The 14,385-nt window shown below is 42.7% G+C and overlaps 1 protein-coding gene across 4 annotated transcripts in view; it reads right to left on the bottom strand.

Moving 5' to 3' along the window:
• megf11 (multiple EGF-like-domains 11) overlaps positions 1–14,385 on the bottom strand; it is a 306,970-nt gene that overhangs the window by 7,084 nt on the left and 285,501 nt on the right. For 3 of the 4 annotated variants that reach the window (XM_067971262.1, XM_067971261.1, XM_067971263.1), the window contains 3 exons: positions 12,340–12,573; positions 5,874–5,992; positions 4,079–4,202 (listed from right to left, as the gene is read on the bottom strand). In XM_067971262.1, the coding sequence (XP_067827363.1) occupies positions 4,079–4,202; positions 5,874–5,992; positions 12,340–12,573 (477 nt within the window). The remainder of the gene's footprint in view (positions 1–4,078; positions 4,203–5,873; positions 5,993–12,339; positions 12,574–14,385) is intronic. The other variant, XM_067971264.1, reaches the window with a different exon arrangement.

A 14,385-nucleotide genomic window follows, 5' to 3' on the forward strand; every position in this document is an offset into this window, starting at 1 on the left:
GCACAATTCACTTCCATTTTTGTGCTGTCTTTACACATCATTAAACAGTGTAAGAGGGACAAGTCTGCAAAATGTTCACAGCTACTGAAAATAAAATAATAAATACAAAATCCGAGCCTTATGTAAGAACTGAATACACAGACCAGATTACTGTTAGTCAAGGAAGAGACAGGAAGAGTCGAGTTACCAAGCTGATGGATCATTTGTCTGAATTCCTTTATGTGCAAAACATAACATCATAATCCAATAAACACACGTTTGGCAGCAGTAGCAGTAAGTTTCTTTCTACAAAAAAAAAATCGCGATTCAGCATCCTTTCCGGAAGTTTCTATTGCAATTCCCACGGAAATGTCTCACTGATAAAGCTCTGGAAATGCAGATTAACTGAAAAAGTGAGATTTATTTGAATGAATTGTGAGCAGAAAATACAATGAACAGAACCTGAAAAGTGAGAGAGACAGAGAAAGAAAGACAGAGAAAGAGAGAGAGAGAAATCCTGATTCCTGCCTCTACCCAACTCTCCCTTCGCCGCTAACAAAGGCCGGAAATTACCGCCAAGCTCCACAAATGGCTGAAGGAGAAACAAAGAGTGTTGAAAACCTAAGAGAGAAAAAAATCTGGTTAATGGTAGAGTTAAAAATATCTCACAATATCTTACATATTACTAAAGTTTAGTCTGCTCCAGTGATGGAGTTTTAGCCGCTGTTACACTTGTGCTGTTTTAGTTTGAGGACCAGGAATTGGCTCCCACTGGTCACACTGGTAAATCCGGCTCCCTTATCCCATTCACAGGTTCATAGATCTATTTTTTTGTGGGTCTGGGAGTCTGATGCCAGTATGAGGAGGATGGATTTTGCAATATAAATACCAAAAGCCTGAACTCTCCAGTTTCCTCCAGTCATGAAGGCTGACTCTCACTGGGTACAGTTCCAAAGGCCTAGAAACGCCCTGGCACCTCATCCGAGGCCGTTCTTCATGGGCCAACCCAGACAGTAATTGTTGGCAGGCTGTTCAACTGTGGGGAGCCTCAAAACCAAGTCTCGGTGGATTTTACAGCAGGGATCACGGGACAGTGATCAGGAGCACAATGACGGAGGCCAGTTGAAGTGCTTGCACTGCCACCCCTGCTCAGATTAGCACAGACCTCAAACCTAACCTGGGGTCACCCGGTGGGGCCCAAAGTGCAAAGATTACCAGACTCCGCTTTACTATAAAATAAAAGAGAAATCTGCAAACACTGGAAATCTGAAATAAAAACAGAAAATGCTGGGACTACACAGCAGGCCAGACAGCATCTGTAAAGAGATAATACAGGTTACAGGTCATGTGTGTAATCCTTCATCAGAACACACCAGGGAGGGTAGGACCCAAAACATCATGATCAATCTTTTCCCTGCTGCCTGACCTGCACGATGCTATTACTATAGTAACCTGGTAAACTCTGATTCCACGCCAGGATTGTGCAATCAGAAAATTTACTCTACATCGCCAAACAAGATAGGACTGGTCTACAAAGAATGATTTGTTGCAAGGAGATTGATACAGTGAGAGAGTTTGGACTGGAGGTAGGGATTAGATGAGTGACTTGTTGACGAGTTATTTGAAGTTATTGAAAATACCCATTTATGCTGCCCTGATCAGTACAAGGGGAGAGAGCAGAATCATTGCTAATGGTGGACTGAAATCACCAAGAGTGGTTTTGGCAGACAGGAAGTTCGAGTGAATAGATTTGATTTTGTTTGACAAAAAGCTGAAAAGTTCTGGCCAATCATCAAGATTTGGAGGGATAGAGACAGTAGGTGAATTTAATGAGGAGAGAAACAGATTTTTAGCAACAGGAAATTGAAGTTAGGTAATTCCAAGGATCTAAGATGAGCAGCAATGGCATTAGAACAAACCTAAGCACAGGCATCATCTTTAAATTGGAAGTTGGAGCAGGAAGTATAGGAGAGGAATTGGAATAGGCAAGAGTCAGAAAGAGGGGAAACTTTATTTTCAAGGAGAAACAAAACATGAGGGAGGTTGACTGGGGATGGAAGTGGACAGAATTGAGGCTTTAGAGCTCAGATGGTGGAGTGACTTTTTCATAGTGAGATTTACATTTGGATAGAAATGTGAAAACATGGCAACAGTCATTGGTGAGTGAGCAGTGTAATGGCAATCATCCTTTCACCTCCAGAGACTTGAGCACAAAATCAAGGCTGACACTTCAGTGCAGTACTGAGGGAGTGCTGAGGTGTCGTCTTTCAGATGAGACTTTAAAACAAGGGCCCATTTGCCCTCTCAGATGGACATAAAAGATCCCACGGCACTATTTGAAGAAGACCAGAGGAGTCCTTCCTGGTGTCCTGGCCAACATTTATCTCTCAACCAATTCCTAAAAAACCAAATGATCTGCTCATTTATTTCATTGCTGTTTGTGGGACCTTGCTGTGCACAACTTGGCTGCCATGTTTCCTACATTACAGCAGTGGCTATATTTTAAAAGTATTTAATTGGCCGTAAAGCGCCTTGGGAGGTCCTGAGGTCGTGAAAGGCGCTATATCAATGCAAGGTCTTTCTTTCTTTCTCGGAACAGAGCTTGAATCTATAGATTGGTGGGATGAATATTTCATCTCTGAGCTGACTATAAGTGTTGTACGTGAAAAGAATTTGGAGCAAGTGCCAAATAGATACAAATTTAAGCACAAAACTAACTATAATTTGACTGTAATTGTAATTGGTACCAAATTGTCAGGGTCGTTCAGACAAGGTACCAGAATTGTTGGTGTGGCAAATGGAAATGTTTACCAGCGTAGCATTGGGTGCACTCTCAGGTCCAGAGTCATTATATGAAATACATTCATTGGGATGAACTGAAACATGCAACTCAATTTGCTGATACGGTGGGTACTAACCTGTGATAAAAACAAAATGACTGTAATCTACAAATAAGTTTATGAACATTTTAGAGTATTTTACGCTAGGACATCGGTAACTGATTGTAGTTCACTGTTTGTGCCTTCTGCTTTGGTCACACCCAGGCTCCAATTCCAGCATTAAATACATTGGAATGTTCATTATTAAAATATTCTCGTCCATGTTATCCTAGGAGTCTGGAAATAAAAATGAATTTATCTGGAAGCAGTGACATCACCACACAGTTTAGTCGCAGTTTCCCAATTGGCACATCGCCCCAGAAATAAGGTCATCAAAAGCTACATTTTTGTGGGTGGGCAGGTGGACTGGGTTCTCTGGGTGCCATGGAGTGGTGGGATGCAGATTCAATCTGAGTTGCATCATTGAGGGAAAGTGCAGAGTGGAACCTTGGTACTTCCGTGTTTGGGGGGGTGGTAAGGGAGAATTGTTGGACCTTGAGTCCTTGAGTCCTCTGGTGCATCTTCTGGTCGCTGACTGGAAGCAGCTCCGGCAGATGTCTGAGACCAGGTCAGGTCACATTTGGGAAGGAAAGAATGGTACGTTTTACCCAGAGATTAAAATACTCTCCTCCTTCATGCTCTCTCAAACTCCTATGTAAAATGAGTTTGGACAGTCTCAACCCAATTCCTAGTGGGAAAGAGAGGTCACAGAATGGCTGATGTCCATCTTCTACACATTGGAGCAATGTGGTTGGGTCCCTCTACAAACCATGTCTTGATTGCCTGCATTAAAGTTGCTAGTCAGAGCTGTCTGAGCTGCATCATAACATGTTGTGTGGGGATCTCACAACCTCACTGCAACTGTCCAAACACAAACCAATAATGCAACTACCTCACACATCACACGGGGCTTCTTTGTGAGATGTTTACACTGGATATCAGCCCACAGTTTCTCAACATAGCCGCGTCAGTAAGTCTGCTCAAATAAAGGAACTACAAGCCCTGTAATATATTTGAGACAGTACTTTGTATGTGAGCACTGTGATACTAATGTGGGAGCCACAGAGGAGAGAAGGGCGTGCAGGACATGTGAGGATTCACCTTAGTAGTAATGAGGGACCGACACAGGGTGAATAGTTTGTGTGTGATATCACTGCTGTCACTTTAGCCCGACACAAACCTCAGTTTAAAAAATAAAACCATGTTGAGGGCGTACTGACCTAAATCATTCAAGTTACTGTAGAATCTCCACTCAGGATGCAATGAGTTGTTGAGCTCTTGTCTACAGCCTCCTTGCCCAGAAAGCTCAACACTCTTGAGACTTGAGAAAAGCTGTTTTTTTGTCTGTTCATGAATTAATAAAAGATTGAATTTAGTTAAATGGGGCAACTTTTAGCATAAGGTAATATGTAAGATTTGTCATTTCTATAAAATATCTCACTTTACACAATAGTAACGGCTGGACTGGAGTGTGTAACACGGCAGCACACCAAGGGGTTCAAGTAAATGATTTCAAACAATTATCATATTAATAACCTTCCCAGTGATTCTGGCCATAGAGACAGATCCCACAGTTTCTTATCTACTGTTTAATACACTACCACTCATGCAATTGCAGCTGGTAGGAGTTGGGACGACCAAATACCGAGCTCACGGCTAACAGGAGTACAGTTGGCATTTTTTTCTTTTTGTTTAGTATTTTTCCCCTTCTTCCTCTGCCAGGGTGAGCAGGAAACTTGCTCCCTCACCTCTGCCAGTGTCACCCTGGAACCATCCACTTAGGGCTCAGACTTACTCTTTCTCCCTGTGGGCAGCACCTCTCCATGATGGCACTGTGGAGACAGGGAACCATTGGCCTGAAACCACAATGTACCACTCTGCCATCGTGCGATGGAGCTTCATGGTGCAGTGCCATCAAGCTGCCCTTTATTGTTGAACTTATCTGTTATCTGAAAAGCACAAAACCTGATTGCTCTTATACCAGCAACACAGAGTTGAATCGGTCAAATTATGGAGCCAAGGACTAAAACACCAGTATGAAACGCAGGTAAGAATAAAAGCCAAATGGATAAAGACACGAGTCAGAACGTAAAGTATTCCAGTCACAACAGTGAAATGTGAGTGATATACAGGTGGGACAAATCTTCTCCTCCCCTCCCCCTCTCCTGAAGTCCTTCCTTCTTCTCCTTTTCAAGGTAGGGTTCCATAAGTGGTAACTGATCTCCGGGGCATCACTCACATGGCCATTACACACACGTGAGTGTTGATAATAACTATAGGAAAGCTGTCCCATTGTTTAGATCACTGGCAACAAGAACCCACATCTTACTATGTGATGCTGCATTGGAACAATGCCTGATTTTTTGGTGCTTCCCGAAGTGAGAATTATTTGTGCTAGAAATAGAAAACTTTCCCATTTTGGGCAATGTCACCATCAAGCAATTCATTTCTTTTAAAAAAAATGTGAGGCTACAAGCTGCTCCTTTATTTCAAGCTACTTTCACCTTCCGTTTCTCCAGGTCTCCTCAGGTCAAGCATCAATTGTGGCTTAGAGAGCAGCCAATCTGCTCTCAGACCTTCATCTCTCTGAACAAGTTGCTAGGACATGTGAGAATCTGACCTGGTGATGAGATTCTCTGATCTTCCCTCTGCCGCGTAGGGAGACCTGGCCTGTACTGGATCCCTCCCCGCAATGATTTGACTGGAATCAGCAACAAGGCTGTTTTCCATTAAGACAGTATGCCCTGCAGTTCCCTGTTGCGACTTTTGTTACATTTAATACAAAACTCTCCTTTTGGGTGTCAGTTTTGAAGAAAAAAAAATCAATAAAATGGTGAGCTGCAATAAAAAATGGATGGGGGTTCTTTAACTGGTTGAAACTGCCTTTGAAGCTTGACCAATATTACCAAAGTTTTTCATGACCTGTATGTTATTGCTTGTGGCTTTAGATCCTAATTAGGAGGTGGGTGTTACATTGGCCATTACAGTTTAGTGGAATATTGTAACTATACGTACCTTAATGTAGCAGCTTCCATCTGGGTTATTGATAAAACGGGAGAGTCTCCCACACTGTGACAGTGTGTGGTAGCTAGGGTTGGAGAAACAGTGAAGGGTACTGCTACTCTGAGATGGATCTAGGAAAAAATAAGTCAGCACAAAATGTATGTATATGGAGTAACTATTATTCAGAGAGAGAGAGTCAGGCAGAAAGAGAGGGGGACAGGCAGAAAGAGAGGGGGACAGGCAGAGAAAATGTCAGAGAGAAAGTGCAAAAGATCAGGAGTGAAGGAGAGTGAGAGAGAAAAGTGGGAAGGAGGCAGAGAAAGTGAAATAGAGAGAGAAGGAGAGAGACAGAACATGAATGAGAGACTAGTCATTATCCAGACTGCTTGATAATCTCCAGTATCTTCTACAATAATGCCTGTGGACATAGTTATGTTATTAAGATTTTAAAATAATACATAAATGAAATGCAGAATTAAAACACATTAGAATTTGAGGAAGACAAAGTGCACGTCACCAGGTTACAACAATCTGTAAATAAAAGGCTATTAAGTTGAATCGGCAACAAAAAAAACAGGATTAAATGCATGGATGTCAGTGTAGAGACTGACAGGCAACAGGATGCAGCAGGATTGCAGGAGGAACACAGGACTTCATTCTGAGAGTTGTGAGTTTTATAAGAACCCTTGAGACAGGTTGTGAAAAGGCACCTGCTGCTGCCGGAATAAATCAGTCACTGTGAACATCACATCACAAAAAAATAAATCAATTTCATTTTGGAACCAGTGAGGCCAAAAACCATTTTAAAATTAAGGAGAATATAACCAAGCACATCAAGCAAAAAAAAATAAAATGCAGCTGGAGTCAGATTCTTGTACCTATAAATGACAGGAACTACAAACTTACATTCTTCCTCCTAATTTTAACATCTTAAAAAAATTCTCTCTCATTTTTCCTGGCAAAAAGGGCAAAATGAGCTGTTCCCAAGTCTTAATCCAGGTATTAGGACCTGTGCAAAATTAGCCAAAGCTCATTTCTGCCTCCATTTCTCCTCACTCCCTCTTGTGGGGAAATGTTTTTTAGTTACTGGCGAGTAATTGCAGAAACATAGCAAGCATGCAATGGAGATTGGCCCACAGTTGTTGGATAAACAACCCCACTCTCACCAATACTGATGCAGATCAGCCAAGTGCATTCATTAGGAGTGAAAATAACTCATTTTGACTTAGAAATGTTACATATTTTGATGTATGCTTGAAAATAGCAGACATATAGATTTATATTTAGAAAGGGGATTCACTGTTGTTGAACATGAATGACAAAGAAAACCCAGAACCCAGGATCTCACACCCCCTGGAATCTGAGTGTGTAGATCTGGAATGTGAACTTTTCAATACTTAAAAGAATTATATAAGGGATTAGGTGGTGGAATTTTGAAAGTGATTTATTAGCTCGGAAATACGCATTAGTGACTTGCAGGCTCCCGAGGAATGTGAGTGATGCTAAGGTCAGTTGGCCATTTACCTAGAAATTCTGAATGATTAGATTTGTATCTAAGTTAACTTTATTTTTTTAAACAAGCTATCTTTCATCAATACAAAAACGCAGGCATGGACCAGACAAAGTATTCCAACTCATCTCTGGAAAAACTCCACTCACAGTAACTTGAGACTCTAGCATGGGTCCCACCCACTACACTTGGTAACAGTGACACAAAGTGGCTACTCATGATACTTTGCTATACACAAATGGCCAGGATCTGGTAAATAAATTCTTCATTGTGTCCACAATATTTAATGGCAACTTACAATGCGTCAGTGTCACTGGAGTTTATGACAAAATCACATGTTGAAAAGGGGAGAGTGAGGAGGGAGAGGGGAGAGATAGGGTGAGAAAAATAGATAGAGGTAGAGAGATAGGGTGAAAAAAAGAGAGATAGGGTGAAAAAAAGAGAGATAGAGAGGGGGGAGATAGAGAGGAAAGAGGGCAAGAGAGGAACAAGAGTCGACCATTCAGCCCCTCGAGCCTGTTCCGCCACTGAATTAGATCATGGATGATCTGCACCTCAACTCCATTTACCTGCCTTTGATCCATATCCCTAATACCTAATAAAAATCTGTTAATCTCAGTCTTAAAAATGTCAATTGACCCCCAGTATCCACAGCCTTTTGGGGGAGAGAATTCCACATTTCCACTACCCTCAAGAGAGAGAGAAAGAGATGAGAGGAAGAGAGATAGACATATCGAGAGGAGAGAAAGGGAGATTGAGATGGGAGAGAGAGGGGAGAAAGGGAGAGAGAGAGGGAGAGAGACAGAGAGGAAGATAGGCAGAATGGAGTAGAGAGGCACAATGCCTGGAGCTTACAGACAGACAGCTTGGAATGGGGTGAGAAAGTCCGGGACAGGCCAAAAGAGAATCTTTTTGTGGTAGGCCTTCTACACTGCTCCAATGAAGCTCAACAGCACCTTATCTTTCTACAAGTCACTTTGCAGCCCTCTGGCCTTAATATTGACTTCAGACCTTAACAATAGCTCTCGTTTATTCTGTGGCAAGAAGTGCTGGTGAGGTGGGAAGGTGGGAGGGCAGGGGTTGGGGATTGGGGGGTGGGGTCCCCTGTCGGAACATTGCTGGCGATGTGGCCTGCACCCTTGGCGTCTGATCTGCTCCTTTCTCCTACCAGGCTGCTCGGCTGTTGGAGGCTGCTCCACTTTGCCAGTCTTTTGCGCTTCTCTTCCCACCTGCCGAACCCCCATCTTTTTAGTTATCACACACTCTCTGTGTCTCATATATGTCTTTTATTTCTTTTATTTCTCTCATTATGCCACCTATTATCACAAGCTAATATCACTTCTGCTCTTTAATCATCTCCTGTTCTGCACTTAAATACTTTCCGTGTGTGTGTGGTGTGTGTGCGCGCGTGTGTGTGTGCGTGTCTGTGCGTGTGTGTGCGCGTCAGTGCATGCGTGTGTGCGCGCGTCAGTGTGTGCGTGTCAGTGCATGTGTGTGTGCGCGCGTGTCAGTGTGTGTGTGCGTGTCAGTGCATGCGTGTGTGCGCGCGTCAGTGTGTGTGTGTGCGCGTCAGCGCATGCGTGTGTGCACGCGTGTCAGTGCGTGTGCGTGTCAGTGCATGCGTATCAGTGTGTGTGTGCGCGTGTCAGTGTGTGTGTGTGTGCGCGCGCGCACATGTGTCATTTCCCATGCCTTTTTCTTTGTTCTGTTTCTTATTGAACATTATTCATCAGTAATATCTTCCAGTCTTCACAAAGTGTTTGCACACCAAAATATTGACAGGGAACCTGGATTGGGGAGGGAAAAAGCTACTTAAAAATTACTTCCATAAAACCAGGGTTGATTGTGTGTGCGTTTAATCTTTCACTTCTCAAAGGTTTAAGAGACTCAAAATGGAGGAGTCGTTTACCCATGCTCCTTTGTGTGTGTGAAGCAACTCTATAAGCCTATCTATAGATTAACTCCTAACTGTGCCATGCGAGGCTAGTCCTTGCCTCTCTCTTGCCTGGCTTCTTTGTCTCTTGTCTGTTTTCTCGCAGGCTGCATAATAATCTCCCTCTGGCCTGCCTCTCTCTCTATCTCTCTCTGTCTCTTGTATCTTTCATGCAGATCACATGCTCCCCCTTTCCTGTGTCTCTCTCCCTCACCCCCAGTATCTCACTGGCTACCCCATATTTTAATTTCCTTGCTCAATTTTACTCATTCACCAGACTCCAGCCTGCCTTACAGACTGGTTTCAACTGTATCAAGAAGCATCTGCTGCTCCTCTATTTAGTCCTATTATATATGTTAAAATCTATTGGGGTGAAATTGGGCTTCTCCAGTAGCGCAAAATAGGCTCGTAGTGAATACAACGTACCTGAAATGAATGGAAAAGAAAATGGGGTGCAGTGTAAAACAGGCTCCCGATTTGCTAAGAGCCTGTTTCCCACTACTGCCGAAAACCAGTTTCACCCCCATTGTTTTTAAATATAACTCAGATGGATGTAATTCCTACTTGGATGCAGTTATGAACAAGAACTGTCAGAATCTGGCTAGGATTTGTCTACACAAGTATCTGTGACTATTTTGAAATGAAAGATACTGCGTGACTGTTTGCTCTTCCAATATTCAACGGGTTGTCACATACAATTCATTAGAAATTCTACAGGAGCACAAATCCATAGAGATTATCACAGGGGCTTTATTGAGTGAGTGAAGGCAAACAGTAATGCTGCTTCAGTTACGGAGTAGTAATGAAATGTTCATAGTGATTTCTTGATTTGTCACAGAGAAGGGCATGGGTACCAAGTACAAGTCTACTTATTGCATTCATTGTGCATTTTATTGCTGGTGATGTGATTCACTTGGTCTATGGCAGCACTAGGGAACCAGCTGTCCACTTAAAGAAAAGAACATGAAATAATAATGAGCTCTCTTTTGGCCTGTATCACCAGCTTAGTGCCAGGTATGCCTTGCTGTCAAAATCATTTGTTGAATTAATAATCTTTTGAGGGGAATTGCAATGATTACACAAACACAAATTTATATTACTCTATTATCTGAGTAATTAGCCTGGGCTCGTGTTACAGGAAAAAAGTGAGCAAGGGAAACTTAAGGTGGCACAAAAATGATATATGGGGGTGGGAAATGTTTGACTTTAAATTTATTTTTGTTCTCAGTCCTTAAGGTTATTTCTCTCCTCTCTGTAGATCTCCCTGCACCGTGCACCAAATACGATCATGAGGGTCACACCACCTGTTTACAGGTCCCTACCAACTGGATATATACTTGAAAAGGAAAAATTTACAGGGCTATGGGGAAAGAGCAGGGGAGTGGGACTAATTGGATAGCTCTTTCAAAGAGCCGGCACAGGCACAATGGGCCGAATGGCCTCCTTCTGTGCTGTATGATTCTATGACCTGTAGCCAACTGCTAAGAGGTTGAGCAAATGTGGCCCCAAGGATTGACTCTATTGGAAGCACCTGGTTTGTTGAAATGGCTGAGACTGGAAAAACATTGTGTGGGTGAATGATAGTCAGATATCCATTACTCTATATGAAGTATATTCCTAGGTGTGCTCCACTGACCAACAATGGCAGCATTAGACAGCAGGATGAGCAACTGGGAGGTACTGACACTCCCATTGTTTTCAATGGGAGAAGTATGTACTGTCACCAATCCCTTCAGATCAACAAAATAATCTGCCTGATTACTTTCTGTATAAAACTACTAAACAATTGACAACTACAGTTCACAATTCATGTACATAACTATATAACTTAAACCAGATGAATTACAGAAGTACTTTTAATCCAAGATGAATTGCAAAAGGTTCTCCTTGTACTTGATACAGAGAGATGGTGATTCCTGATACCATGGAATTATTTCTATTTTGCTACATTATTGAGATTCAAAAATGCAAAGAATTGAAAATGAATATATTAAAAATGTTTGTGACTTGAATCACCATGGTGACCAAGGCCAATGACATCATCAGCATTATTTCTATGGTGGATAACATACTGGCACTTATTCCACTGCCCCATTTCATAACTTAGACCAGTCTCTCTAATTCGCCACAATTCACAGTTACACTAAAAAGAAAGAACATGCATTTATATGGCACCTTTCACAGCCAATTAATTACTTTTCAAGTGTAGCCACTGTTGTTTTGTAAAGAAACACGACAGACAATTTACACAGAGCAAGGTCCCATAAATAGTAACAAAATAAATGACCAGATAAACTGTTTTTGAAGGTGTTGGTTGAGGGAGAATTGGCCAGGACACCAGGGAGAACTCCCCCTGCTCTTCTTGAAATAGTGCCATGAGATCTTTTACATTCACCTGAACAGGCTTTGGTTTAATGTCTCATCCAAAGACGGCACCTCCGATAGTGCAGCGCTCCCTCAGTACTGCACTTAGTGTCAGCTAAGATTATGTGCTTAAATCCCTAGTCAGGCTTGACTCTATGACCTTCTGACTCAAGTTGACAGTGATACCACAGAGGCAAGCTGACACTATTCCTAACACCAACTGAATTATTTCCATGTGTCACATAATTCCCAAACCAATTATTTTAGTTATGCAGTCAGCATTGTGAAAATTGCAAGATAATTAAAATGAGTAAATTAAAAATTGCTGCTGATCGGTGGGGCAAAGATCCTGTTGACCCATTTCATGATTTTCACCCCCATGGTTGAAACTGAGCTCGGTCACACTGCCCAGTCTCTTCGTCCCACCCCCCCCACAATCCTACTCAATTTCTTGCTCCACATTGTGATGCTGCCCAGTGTCCACATCTCTCGGATCCCAATATAGAATTTGGGCCATCATATATTGACAAGCCTGGTGAAACAGTAATTGGATAAGATTTGGACGTGATGTCATGGAAACTAAGCTCGGTGCGAATTCTACTGCACCCATTCAGCCCCAAAAACCAGTGCAACAGTTCGATTTCTCTCAGTAGCACCGAAGCTGATCTTACCAGAGAGGGAATAGTCTGTATTAGTCATCCGCATGGCAGGGGTGTAGGAAACGCTGGGCATGTCATGGTCTTTCTCTTTCTGCTTCCATTTGTACCAGATGAACAGAACCAGCAGCACGACTATTATCAAGAGAAGAATAATGATCCCAGTAATGGCTCCAACCGAGTGCCTGTCTGATGCTAGTGCTGGACTGATTTTCGTATAGGGGTTCAGTTCATCCATTATCAGGGCAGCTGGAAGAAAGAGCATGCTTGTTAGATGAAGAACATATGTCATTTTTAATTGTACCACATTACATAGAATTTACAGCACAGAAACAGGCCATTTGGCCCAACTGATCTATGCCAGCGTTTATGCTCCACACGAGCCTCCTCCCTCCCTATTTCACCTAACCCTATCTGCATATCCTTCTATTTCTTTCTCCTTCATCTACTTCCCTTAAATGCATCAATTTAAGGCTTATGCTTAAATACAACAGGCAATAAATGTTTTGTTAAAGAATTGTGAGTAAAGTTTTTTTATATAAGAACATAAGAACATAAGAAATTGGAGCAGGAGTAGGCCAATCGGCCCCTCGAGCCTGCTCCGCCATTCAATAAGATCATGGCTGATCTGATCCCAACCACAAATCTAAAGAACACAAGAAGTCGGAGCAGGACCCGGCCACATAGCCCCTGGGCCCTCTCCGCCACCCACAGGGCATTGACCGATCCGAACTCAGCTTCATGTCCAATTTCCTGCCCGCTCCCCATAACCCCTAATTCCCTTTACTTCTAGGAAACTGTCTATTTCTGTTTTAAATTTATCTAATGATGTAGCTTCCACAGCTTCCTGGGGCAGCAAATTCCACAGACCTACCACCCTCTGAGTGAAGAAGTTTCTCCTCATCTCAGTTTTGAAAGAGCAGCCCCTTATTCTAAGATTATGCCCCCTAGTTCTAGTTTCACCCATCTTTGGGAACATCCTTACTGCATCCACCCGATCAAGACCCTTCACAATCTTATATGTTTCAATAAGATCGCCTCTCATTCTTCTGAACTCCAATGAGTAGAGTCCCAATCTACTCAACCTCTCCTCATATGTCCGCCCCCTCATCCCCGGGATTAACCGAGTGAACCTTCTTTGTACTGCCTCGAGAGCAAGTATGTCTTTTCTTAAGTATGGAGACCAAAACTGTATGCAGTATTCCAGGTGCGGTCTCACCAATACCTTATATAACTGCAGCAATACCTCCTTGTTTTTATATTCTATCCCCCTAGCAATAAAAGCCAACATTCCGTTGGCTTTCTTGATCACCTGCTGCACCTGCATACCAACTTTTTGATTTTCTTGCACTAGGACCCCCAGATCCCTTTGTACTGCAGTACTTTCCAGTCTCTCGCCATTAAGAAAATAACTTGCTCTCTGATTTTTCCTGCCAAAGTGCATAACCTCACATTTTCCAATATTATATTGCATCTGCCAAATCTCCGCCCACTCACCCAGCCTGTCTATATCCCCTTGCAGGTTTTTTATGTCCTCCTCACTCTCTACTTTCCCTCCCATCTTTGTATCATCATATATAAAAGCTAAACTTCAAACTAAAGAGAATCTGAAAACAAACACAGGAGACTGGGTGCAGGGTAACACGACATGGAGTAGCTGGATGTGGGTTTGTCCCCTGTGGTTGGTTCTTGATTTTGGCTAAATTGTTGAGGGGAGGTGGCAGCTGGGAGGCATCAAGCATTAGCCACACACTCACCCACTGGGCAAAAGGAAAAATTGGGGAGTCACTCTTGTGCCCTCTTGTGTGGTTTACAGAGCAAGATTACCTCAGTGTGGCATGTGGGGGATGTGCAGTCCTGTGGGGGAGGAGGGGGCAAATCTAAACTGCAGATTCAAGTTCAATCAGGTTATGGTTGGTTTCCCAACACAGCTTAGGGGTTCTTTTATATACGGAATCTCCAGTCTTTGAAACTGCCCTTTCTTGAACTAGTCAGCCCTTGGCATCCTCAAAGTGCCCTTACCTGCAGTGACTTGCACATGGTGCCCTCAACTGAAGGAAA

The sequence above is a fragment of the Heptranchias perlo genome, chromosome 34 (genome assembly GCF_035084215.1).
Source record: "Heptranchias perlo isolate sHepPer1 chromosome 34, sHepPer1.hap1, whole genome shotgun sequence".
NCBI classification, from domain to species: Eukaryota; Metazoa; Chordata; class Chondrichthyes; order Hexanchiformes; family Hexanchidae; genus Heptranchias; species Heptranchias perlo.